The sequence below is a fragment of the Chelonia mydas genome, chromosome 2 (genome assembly GCF_015237465.2).
Source record: "Chelonia mydas isolate rCheMyd1 chromosome 2, rCheMyd1.pri.v2, whole genome shotgun sequence".
NCBI lineage: Eukaryota > Metazoa > Chordata > Testudines > Cheloniidae > Chelonia > Chelonia mydas.
Window position 1 is genome coordinate 86602918 of NC_057850.1, and position 12191 is coordinate 86615108.

General features: G+C 41.1%; 1 protein-coding gene across 5 annotated transcripts in view; it reads left to right on the forward strand.

The window, feature by feature from the left end:
* ANKRD12 (ankyrin repeat domain 12) overlaps positions 1 to 12191 on the forward strand; it is a 115414-nt gene that overhangs the window by 66814 nt on the left and 36409 nt on the right. For all 5 annotated transcript variants that reach the window (XM_037892847.2, XM_037892848.2, XM_037892849.2 and 2 more), the window contains 3 exons: positions 1805 to 2005; positions 5911 to 6053; positions 8680 to 8827. In XM_037892847.2, coding sequence (XP_037748775.1) covers positions 1805 to 2005; positions 5911 to 6053; positions 8680 to 8827 — 492 coding nt within the window. The remainder of the gene's footprint in view (positions 1 to 1804; positions 2006 to 5910; positions 6054 to 8679; positions 8828 to 12191) is intronic.

The following is a 12191-nucleotide window of genomic DNA, read 5'->3' on the forward strand; positions in this document are numbered from 1 at the left end:
AGCTGGTGCTTTTTCCACTCGGCTTATCCAGAGCACTTCATCCCATACTCAAAGTACACTTTATCCAGTTCTCTGGAATTCAAGAAGTTAGTTCAACGCTGGACTTGTCACAGGTTTCTTTATTGGCATACGATCAAACTACCCTTGAATTGATCTGGCTCAAGTATAGGGGATGGTGACAGATTATACCACACTTTCAGTTTACATAAACATGAATCAGCTTACATACACACTGACAATGTATTAACCAACTTACTACCTATATCACACACTTTATGATTGGGATACTAATTATTGTAACCAATCCATGTACACATCATGACCCGTTCACAAACCACAGAGTATGGTATTTATCTACTAACTACATGTTATTTACAAGGCCACTTATAAGTTTATGCTTCGTACAGTGTTAACCTCTGTTTCCTTACTTCTCTTCCTTCCTACTTCTTACATTGTTCATGCAAGGCCTATAGCTGGCACGAAGTCGGGCAGGTTTCCCGTGGAAATCTGCCTACTCTGCTAGACACTAAAAATCATGGACTGAACAGAGATGCTGGATTTATGGCTTATTATAACAATTTGAAACCCACTAACCCCCTCTTTTTGTCCTATGAGTGTAGACATGCTACCTTGAATGATCCCTTACAATATGTGCTAACTACTTATCTTAAACAATCTGTTCCACCTTGCATTTTGCTGTGATGCTGGGAGTATCTTTTCCAGACCTGAAGAAGAGCTCTGTGTGGCTGGTGTCTCTCACCAACAGAAGTTGGTCCAATAAAAGATATTGCCTCACCCATCTTGTGTTTTCTGTCAGACCTTCACCAAAATTGTCTCCACAGAATGTTTTCTCTGAGTATTGCTGACAATCTTTAATTACAATCTCATGACTTATATTTTCTACTTGAGTAGTACCTTCTGATTATTCTAGAACCATCTGTTATTTCAAATGGGTACATTTTTCTGTTTGTTTCTTTTTTTAATTATAAAGGATTTTTACTCCTGGAAGATGCTGAATTGACATTCCTATAACTTGAAAACCACTATATCCACAAAATATGTATATTTTGGGCAGCAGTTATACAAGCTGGTCACACTGCCTTACTCTGGGTTCCCATCTTTGTTGCTGAGAGGATAGTTCAGTGTCCATATACATTCAATTCTTCACCTCTCTGCTTAGAGACAATGAGAAGATTTTAGTGAAGTAGACTTAGGGCCAGATTTTTGAAAGTATTTAGGTGCCTAGTGGGATTTTCAAAAGTACCCAAGAAGCTTAGGCACTTTTGAAAGTCCCACCAGGAACCTGTCTGCACCATTAGATACCTAAATACCTTTGAAAATCTGGCCCTTAGCCCAGTAGGTCCAAAACAAATTGCTAACTTGTTACAGGTAGGCCACTGAATAGTCATCAATTGGTAACAACTTAGCAAAATCACCTCTTGTAGGAAATGGAGCCTTAGGTTGCTCTAAAAAGAGGTAATGCTGAAGTTTTTTGAACAATATTACTAAACTCAGATATGGAATTCATCCAGTCCTATGGTTTCATGAAATCTATTTGCAAGGAAGTGAGAGACTGTAGCAAATAGAAGGCCTTTGTACGCCTCCTTTACCTTTGCTACATGACAAAGGAATATTGTGTTCCTGAAGGGATTACAGGATATTTCCATAAACTATGGAATCTATTAAAGGACATGACCAATTGTGGACACTGAAATTTGAAGATAGTGAGAATTTTTGCTTTACTTTATTTTACTTTATCTGGCTACAAAATTTATTATTGACTATTTTAAAACTTATTTTGTAGATTCCAACCTGCATCATCCTTTACAGACAACACCAACGCAAAAGAAAACGCCAAGCTCCTCATCAAGACAAAAAGACAAAGTTAATAAGAGAAATGAACGAGGGGAAACGCCTTTACATATGGCAGCCATCCGAGGGGATGTTAAACAAGTTAAAGAGTTAATCAGTCTAGGCGCAAATGTGAATGTAAAAGATTTTGCAGGTAAGGTTGGTATGCCTTCATTTCATTCAAAGTCAGCGTTAGTCCCGAATTTGTTACTAGAGATCAGACTTACTTCCAATTTAAATCTGATGTGAATTAATACTGTAACTTAAAAAAAATTACCAGAAGTCTCTCAACTTGTGTTATAGTGGCTGTGAAGGTAGCTGGGGTAGTTGGTTTGTGTATATATTTTATTATTATTAATACGAGCATACAGAGGCCCCAATTTTGATCAGGACCTTGTTATGCTATGTACTGTCTTAAACTAGGGGTCTATATTTGAAGAACTTCTAATTGAAGATAATGACCAATATATGATGGGTGGTAAGAGAGAGACCAGCAACTTATACCATTTGTATTTATTTATACTGTCTTTCTATCACTTGTTGGTTTTTAGACAAAATTTTTGTGATTACATTAAAAGGGACTTTTCTTACCTGCTTCGGAGTCACTTGTCTCATTAAACATTGGCCAGTTTTTTTGTTGACATCATGGTTGGAAAGGTATTTGAAGGAGGAGAGAGTAGTATCTTTGCAGATCAATTCAGTGAGGCTGTTTTGTGCACAAGCGGCAAAGTGGAAGACACCACAATGATACTTATAGGAGGCGGATGGCATTATTGGTGGGGCAGAACAGTAGGTAACATTTCATCAGCTTTGTCTTTATTGCTAATTACAGCTACTATTAATTTTTAATTTCAGTAGCACCTAGGAGCCCTAGTCATGGACTAGGACCCCATTGTGCCAGGCATTAGACAAGGAGCAGGGATCATCTTTTGGTTCTGTGCATATATGAGTATAAGACAAGAGACAATAGATGGATATAGGCAGATGGGAATACAAGGAAACAATGGTCAGCATGACAGGCAGTGGTCTTATCACACCTGCAGCCTAGTTGTTGGGGATTACAAAGAAACAGGTAGTTTTTGGTCAGCATGATCATCAAATGGTCTTAGCACACCAGCAGCCTAGTGCTTTTCATGGGTTTGTAGACATAGTGGAACAGGAGAGTTTTAAGGAGGACAATGTGTTAGTTTTGCAGATGTTTATGGAAATCTTCTCCAAGCATAACGGGCAATGTGGGAGAAAGCACAAAGATGCTTATTTGAAAATGTAACAAGTGGATGATGGAAGCTGGTATCATTGGCTGATCAGAAACAGGAGTTGGCATCTCGATAGTGAGTGAGAGATGATAGGCAGGGTGAGGATAGACCAGAATGGGCCTTCAAAGTGAAGTCAAGCCGCATATGTTTGTTGCAATAGAGAGGGAGGAGCCAGTGGGGGGATGCAAAGAGAGAGAGGTGTGACATGGTCAAAGCAATGGGCTAGGAAAATGATCTTGTAGCAGTATTCTGGTGGATATAAATTGGACAAGATTTTCTCTCTCGGTGCCAGAGAAAGGATGTTGCAGTAATCAAAATCAAGGGATGCCTGGGAAATAGCTTTAGTTGTGTGGATGGACATGAAAAGTTGTATGTTAGAGATGTTTTGAAGAAAATCTGCACGATTTAGATTTTTGCCTAGATGTGAGAACATATATAGCACTCTGAGTCAAGGATGACACCTGGATTACAGGCCAGAGTGACTAGCAGGATGGTGGTGTTGTCCACAACGATCGGGAAATGAGGTAGTGAGGTGAACTTTAGGGTGGAGGAAGATGGAGTTATGTTTTAGCCATGTTGATATTGAGCTGACAAATAGATGACAAACTGATGTCAGGCCGACAAGGTGAAAATTTAATTTGCCCAAGAGAGGGGTCTGGAGGAGAAAGGGAGATGTGAGAGTCATTAGCATAGTGATGGTAGCTGAATTTGAGTTTGTCAGTGAGGTTACCCACTGATAAGGGGCCAAGGACAGAGTCCTGTGGAACCCTCTCAGAAAGCTGGTTGAGCATTGAGGAGGATCCTCTGGTGGACATGCTGATAAAGCAATGATTAAAGGGATATGAGGAGAACCAGGGCAGGACAGATTCACAGAAGCCAAGGCAGGCTAAGATTTCGAGATGAGCATGGGCAACAGTGTCACAAGCAGCTAAAAGGTCAAGGAGACTAAGGATGGAGCACTGGTTTTGTCCATTGGATAAGATGAGGTTATTAGACATTTTATTGAGAGCAGTTTAAAGGGAGTGCAATGGGTGGAAACCAGATTGGACAGGGTCTAGGTTTGAATCTGAAGAGCGGAACTGCAGACAGCAATTGTAAAAAATGGATGCAGTGATCTTAGAGATGAAAGGGAGAAGGGAAATGGAGCAGTGGTTGGAGAGGCAAATGGAGCTGGTAAAGGATGGGGATTTTTTAAGATGGGGGTGATTAAAGCATACTTGTATTATAAGGGGACAGATCCAGAGGAGAGTGAGAAGTTAAGGAGCAGAGAAAGTGGGGAGGTGAGAGTGGGCGTAAGTTTCAGGAGACAGAATGGGGTCACTGGGGCAAGTGAGGGTATTAGGAGCAAAGCAGATGACAAATGTCTGTGTCTTTGACAGGGAAGGAGGAAAAGAGAGTTGTAGGAGGAGAAGGGGAAGGTCCTATATCTTGCTAATTTTCTGTTGGAAGAAATCTATAATATTCTGCATGGGAAGAAAAGTGGAACAAATAGGAAAGGAGAGAATCAAAGCAGGCAAAAAGGTGGCTGCAGGCATGAGATTCATTTACGTTAGAGAAGTAGTGTTAGTTAGTTAGGCAAATAGCAGAACTGAAAGGGAAGAGAATTAATTTGTAGTCTACAAAATCAGCCTCATCCTGGGATTTTTGCCAGAGATAGATATTCGGTGGGGAGGAGAGGTGGGAAGCTAGGGATGGGGGGTTGATAGGACAGACTTTGTGATGGGAGATGGGCAGAGTCAAGGGTGAAGGAGATTGGTGCATGGAAAGAACCAACAGCCATATCAAGGGAGGAAAAGGCTGAGAACAGATGAGAAGTCTTCAATACTGATGGACTGGAAGTCACAGAAAGGCCAAGTATGGGGCGAGAGGGGAGGCTCTTGGATGATGCTGAAAAGAGGCCAGCTGATGGTTGGAGAGGGGTAACTCGGCAACAGAGAGAGGGAGAGTGAGCACTGCTTGGTGAAGACCAAGTCAAGTAAATGGCCCTTTGGTGAATGGGGGAGTTTAACTAGGGCTGCAGGTCGATTTAAGGAGTGAGGTAGAGAAAATGTGCAGCCTTGGTGGCAGATGAGTTTTTAAGATGGAACTTGAAGTCCCTGAGGATGAGAATTAATACTAGTGGCTTTAATAAATAACTAAGAAATACCAGGAAATAAATTGGTTGGTTTATTTGTCAGTAGCTTATCTAGATTGATAAGGGGTAGGTGCTATTCACACCTGTACTCAACAATGTGAAACTGTCAGTCATTACTGTTGTATGTTCCATTACTCTAGAAGAACAGAGATTGGCAATTAGCATAAGCAAATTTCTTAAGGTGGAGGTTTGTTGTAATTCCAAATGGAGGCTGATTCAGTCATTTGCATATAAATCAAATAATGATGTGTCTAAAATATTTATTTACCAAGAAAGAATGAAGTGTATAATTAGGGTGGTGTTTTCTGGTCAGATTCTCAGTTTTGCCACAGACTTGCATTGTGAGCTCTGTGCTCAGTTTAATCATAATAAATATAGGATGCTTACCTACTCTAGTGTGCTAATGTGAGGCTTAAGATTTATAAAACACATTTGATCCTGAGATGGAAGGTGTTACAATAGTGCCACATTATGTATATAAAGTCCAGTATAGCACAGGAATTGGCTTAGGATATATATGTTGTGTACGTACACACACACACCCCCTCACCCCTCCCCTACATAACAATTATGTTTTATGCTGATGTTTTCAAGTGGTTTGTTTGGTTAAAAACAATACATTAATATTATAAGATCAAAAATTAAATATTCTGACCTCTATGATTACAGGTTGGACTCCGCTTCATGAAGCTTGTAATGTTGGTTATTATGATGTTGCTAAGGTTCTGATAGCAGCAGGAGCAGATGTGAACACACAAGGGCTGGATGATGATACTCCACTTCATGATTCTGCTAGCAGTGGGCATAGAGATGTAAGTATGCTTTAGGAAAAAAAAAAAGTAAATACCTGTATGTGCAAATGTTGAATCTAGTGAAAAAAGCATTGTAGTCTCTACCAAATGACCATATAATCCTGATTCTGCTCTCTTTGTGATATCTTAAAATCTTTTGTCTTGCTTTTTGCCCTTGTCAGTACTCCACTTGACAGATCTTTTGCCCTACTCTCTGCTTCAAAAAAATGTAGAAAGACTCTAAAAGCTATTGAATGGAAGCAGGTTAAAAACCAAAACATTTTACCTAAAGCTTTTTCTACAGTGTGTGTTTTTCAACAGAACGCTTCTAAACTACACTGTAGCTTCTAGTAAATATTTTAAATTGATACTTTATAGAGAGTATTTTTATAGTATTTCATACACTTACCTAGCTCCATACATAAGTCCATAAATAAATGGATCTCCTAATACTCTTCAAGACTTGACAGCAAGTATTGAATTCTTAAGGAAATTGAAATTATTTCTGTAGGTTTAGCTCCATCTATTTTCTCCATTTCTGGATTTGTGTTTTTTATCTCTGTGCAGGATTTCTGCAAACTAGATGCTCCAGTCGTTGATCTTTTGTTTATTTGTTAGCACTTAAAATAAGGATTATTAATCAAGCTATGTGCTTTAATCACTGTACAAGAAATAAAAACATAGATCATCTGTACATCAAATGGATTACATTCTTAACAAGATTAGGGTAATTTGGGAAATCTAGAGTCGGAAATGACAAGTTTTTTGCTATATTATAATTATTGACTTCCTTCTTGTGGGTATCATGGCAGAAGAGGGCCTTCAGAATGGAGCTGAATGAAGAAAAGGATAGTGGCTTGGAAAACAGAAAATTGAGAATTCTAGGCATGTAGGAGGACCTGGATGGACAAAGTCACCAAGATAGTTGTGGAAGAAGTGTACAAAAGGGGCATGAAAGTTTCTATCATCAAAGGAATTAAGGGGATCATGTGATAAGAAACAAGTTCAGAGATGCATGAGTCAGGGCAGAATTATCTAGGCCTGTAAGGTAAGGACAAGAAGTTTTAATTTGTGGACATGGGGAGCCACTGGAGGGATTCATAGAGGGTTGGTGATGTGATTAGATCATCAGGCAAGGAAGATAATTTTAGACAGGATTTTGTAGTTTCCTCTTGTTTGTTCAATGGTTTGTTTTGTTACAAAAAGTATTTGGGAATGGGAAAGAGATTATTCTCCTAATGAATGATGGCAACAAAATTTTTAAATCTTCCTATTAGTTCATCTACTTGAGAGAGCTGAGTAGCTGTCCAGTTAGTATACTAAGTTACCAGAAATTCATTTTACAACTACTGAATTACAAAAGGACAAATGTTTCTTTTATCTAGTTGTACCTCTAAACCCAGTTATAGAATACATACGTTTACAATTTACTAATTATATTATATAGTGTAATTTATGTTTTTTGTCCATGTGGTTCAGATGGCCCACATCTGGCCCCCACTGATTTTGTCTGGCCTGTTCATTTTTGTTAATCACAAGTTAAATTTCAAGTCTTGTGCATTTAAAAAAATATGCTAGCCAAACACTTCTCTCGTACCAGTTACCGCTACGAAGTTCTTGAGCCTCAAGCACCACTGAAAGGCTTGTATTGATATTGCCTACTGCCATTGCCTGTACTACAGGCCACAGCTGCTGCTGTATGCTGGGTTGTTACCTCAGTTACTGCACTCTCAGTTGTCAGCTCCTCTGCTGTCTCCCTCAAGCACTCAGGGAGAGCTAAATCGTTCCAGGAAGAAGTGTCAACCACTCAGATCTGGCTGCCAAATAGTGCAGGATATTGAAAGGGTCTGAAGAGAAGGAGAATGCTGGTTAATGTTGGAAGGAGAGGAGAATTCTGGCATGAAGGTATGGGACAGCCATCAGTAATGAAGAAGAGGAATACGTCATGGCATGGGAATGCATGCTTGGTAAAAATAACTCACCATGCTGCCTTGTCTGATTCAGTTAGTTAAAAAAAAATATTGTTAGAACTTCTTTTCAATTTGAAAACAAGTAAATTCTTTCTTAATAAAAAGTTGTGGTCCTGCAATTTTTCATCATCTTGTAGCAGTGGCTAACAGCCATTTTCTTCCTAAAACCCCAAAACCACCTGAGGCTTCTTGTCACTACACTTCTTGAAGTGCCACTTCCCCTTCCTCAGAGCAGAGTGCTGTGCGGATGGGTCAAGAAGAGTAATGGAGACCTGAGCAGTTGCAGCTGGGTGAGTGCGAGCAGGACTGGAGCAGAGGGGACAAGAGGGAAGAGCGGCTCCTTCCTTTGCTCCCCCTGCTGTTGCTAGGTCCAAACAACTGTAAACATTTTAATTGTGTGGGAAGGGGGTGCATTTTTTCTCCTTCATCTGATGGGCTCCATCCCACTTCAGCAGGTAGGATGCAACCCAGAAGTCCAGTTCTGCCATCTGGACCTCCGTAGGTAAAAGGTTGGAGCACCCTGTTATGTCATTACAGTATACATAGCCCATGTCAAATTGGAGATTATTACTCAAGAAGTCAAAAATGAGGAAGAATGCACAATTAATGTTTGTATGTATTTTGCAGGTCACTTCTTAGCTCTTACAAAATGTAAAAACCAAGTTCTCACATTGCAGATTGTGAAGCTCCTGCTTCGACATGGTGGAAATCCATTTCAGGCCAACAAACATGGGGAGAGACCAGTTGATGTAGCAGAAACAGAAGAACTGGAACTGCTACTGAAAAAGGAGGTGCCTATTTCTGATGATGAAGACAGTTGCTCAGGTTAGAGAGTTAGACCTTAATTGCACAGTACTAGAAAAATGCATTATAAATAACCTCTTATTTTTTTTTGAAAAAAGAATATAGATTTGTTCACCTCAGCTTGCATGTTTTGACCGTCTTTTAGTAATGATTGCTAGCACAGTTTTTTAGAGGAAGAGTTTGTAGCAACACCTGTAGTTAAGGTTGTCTAACGCTTTGCATTTTAAGACCCTGTTTTTACATGCTGATTAGTGTATTCAAGTAAAACCATTATTGGTCCGATATAAGAATCTAGATATACAGTTATACCGTAAAGGGAGTATATAATTCTGGTTTGTTTTTTCCCCTGATCTTTTCAGTTAGCTAAAAAAAGCTTTAAAATGCAAGTCTTAGGAAGGAGGAAAACTTTTTATTTCAGTTACATAACAATGTGACCGTTTGTTTCATATCCCTTTAAAAAAAAAAAAAAAAAAAAGCCTAGTTTACTCAGGGGGTTTAGTTGAGTTGACACATGCTTTTTGATGCACGGTACATAAGCCATGCTAATCGCGTACATGCAGGATGGCTATGCCCTCCTTCAATTTGCATCATTTGCGAGGGCTTCTTGGATACTAAGCGTATGGCATTCTGGGAGGGTATCTCATGGGCCTTTGCTTTGCTGGTGAGCAGTGTGCATTGTGGGGTGCATAGCAGAAGCCAGTGGAATTTAAAAAATCCCATGATTCTGATCTGCCTCATGCTTCATCGCTTTCTGGGTGGGCTAATGCCATTTCTGAATTGCTGTTAGCCAGCATGGACCCAACAATCTTTTGCACCGCTATGCTGGCAACCGTGAATACACAGAGGCTGCTTGGGCTTGTTTGAGCTCTTGAAGCTGGGTGGCTTCAATTTGGACTTCACCTTCAGCACCACCAAACAGATGATGTTACCACACTAGCAGCTTCTCCAGCAGCAGCGTCATCAGTAGAGATGGGAGGAAGAAGAAGATGACACCGAGCAACTGCTACTACATGTACAGTTCCTAGATCAGCTTCACATAGTGCAACACTGTTCCAGCCTAAGGACTGGTGGGAGAGGATTGTTCTGAAGACTTGGAATTACCACTAGTTGCACGAGAATTTCAGGATAGCAAAGGCAACCTTTTTTTAGATCTGTGCTGAAGTAGCCCTGAAACTGCTGCAGCAGTAGCGTGCCAAGGTATGGTGCCCCATACCCACTGAGGAGTGGGTTGTCATTGCAATTGGGAAGCTGGCCACACCTGCATGTTACTAGTCCATAGCAAATCAATTTGGTAGAGGGAGATTGACTGTTGGGGCCATGGTCATGCAAGGATATGATGCCATGCATAAGGTACTGTTGCACTGGGCTATAAAGCTTGATAGTGGTCAGGAAATTGATGGATTGCATGCATGGGGTTCCCAGACTGTATTGGAGCAACTGATGGGACCCATGTGCCTATTTGCACTCCACATGAAGGCTCAGAGTTGATCAACAGAAAAGGGTATTTCTCCAGGGTCTTCCCAGAATATGGTTGACCACCATGAAAGGTTTACAAACATAAATGCTAGGAAGGTCCATGATGCTAGGATCTTTCAGAACTCCGTTTTGTTTACCTTAATGAATAAAAGAGAGTTTGCCCCTGGATCACCGTGGACGCCAATGGCATAGAGATTGCTCTGGTCATCCTGGGAGACCCATTTTATCCTCTGCTTCCCTGGTTAAGGAAGCCATTCAGAGTACGTCTACATAGCAGTTAAACACCCGCGCTTGGCCTGAGTCAGCTGACTTGGACTCACAGGGCTCAGGCTGCGGGGCAGTAAAATCGGTATGTAGACGTTCAGGCTTGGGCTGGAGCCCAATCTTGGGACCCTGCAAGTCAGCTGACCCAAGATAGCTGCGGCTGTGCCACAGGTCTTTTATTCCAGTGTAGATGTTCACTTACAGGCCACTTGGACAGAAGGAAGGAGCTGTGTAACTGTTGCCTCAGTAGTTGCAGCATGACAGTTGAGTGTGCATTTGGCCATCTGAAACGAATGACACTGCTTATGGGCTAGGTTAGAGGCTGCAGAAAAAAACTTGCCTAAGATTATAGGTGCATGTTGTATTTTGCACAATATTTGTGAGACTAAGGGAGAAAGCCTTAATGATGGGTGGTAAGCTGAGATGCAGAAACTTGCTCAGAGGTTTTAGCATCCATCAAGACATCCACTGAAAAATGGAAACCGCCAGGATAACTGTCAGGGATGCCTGTTGCGGCTGCTTTCAGGCCTGAGACTCAGAGCATTTAAATTGTGCAGCTGTATATCCAGCTTTTATCCTGGGGAGAGGGGCAAATGGATTGTGAGCATTGCAGTGTCTTTGATGGGGTGGTACAAGTAGCACATTGTGGCACTTCTTTTATCTTATGTTTTTGTAAAAACCTATGACGTGCTCAGTTTAAAGATTTCTGTGTAAAATGTACTGTCAGTTCTTCATGAATGAATTTTTAATGTTTTTTCTTATTAAACAATTTATTATATAATGACCAGAAATAAACCTTTAATTAAAACAACCATGAAACACAGTTTTAAAGTGACACAGTACAGAGGAGGGCAGAACACAGCAATGGGGAGGGGTAAGTATACACTTTGCCTCTGCCTCTTGTTCTTGGGCCTTACGGTGTTCAGTGTCAGGGCTCTAAATCAAAGGCATTAGATGGCTCTAAAAGCTGGATTACCAGGTGCAGTTGTTTTCACTGCCCTGACCTTGGGCTGGGGAGGGAAATGGTCTTTGGGAGCAGGGGTGCAGCAGAGAACGTATGCTGGTGTTCCCAGTGCCCAATATTGTCCAGGGGCTGCAGAAGATGGCTGGGTCCTGGTTGAGAGCATTAGATTGTCTGTGTGCCTGCTAGCAGCAGAATGTTCTGATTCTTGGTTGCCTCTGAACATCCCTCTTTTTCTCCATAGTGTCTTTTGTCATTATGACACTGTCTCTGGACACTGCAATGCTCTCTTCGGGTAGTTTTGTGTTTTTCCCTCTCCAACCTCAGGCTTCTCAGAGAGCAAATGGACCCAAGACCCACAGGATAGATGCAGGGAGAGAAAAGGAAAATAGGTATGTGCCCTCCATGAAATGGGCCTGTAAACAGTGAATGGTTGGGGCATTAGTATGAGACAGAAGCCGACTGCCTGACTAGACCAACCACCATTTTGAAAACATGTAGAGGGATGGGGGGAGAACAGACAGTGAGATCCAAGGAATCGAGGAAGGCAAGGGCTGGAGACTCAGAAAGGTTCCTAGCTCACATCTGTCAAAAATGGCTGTGGTCATGGGGCACCTGGAACAGAAGCTAGGACAGCAGAATAGAATAATATGCTGTAAAGACAGATACTTACATGCTAAGGCT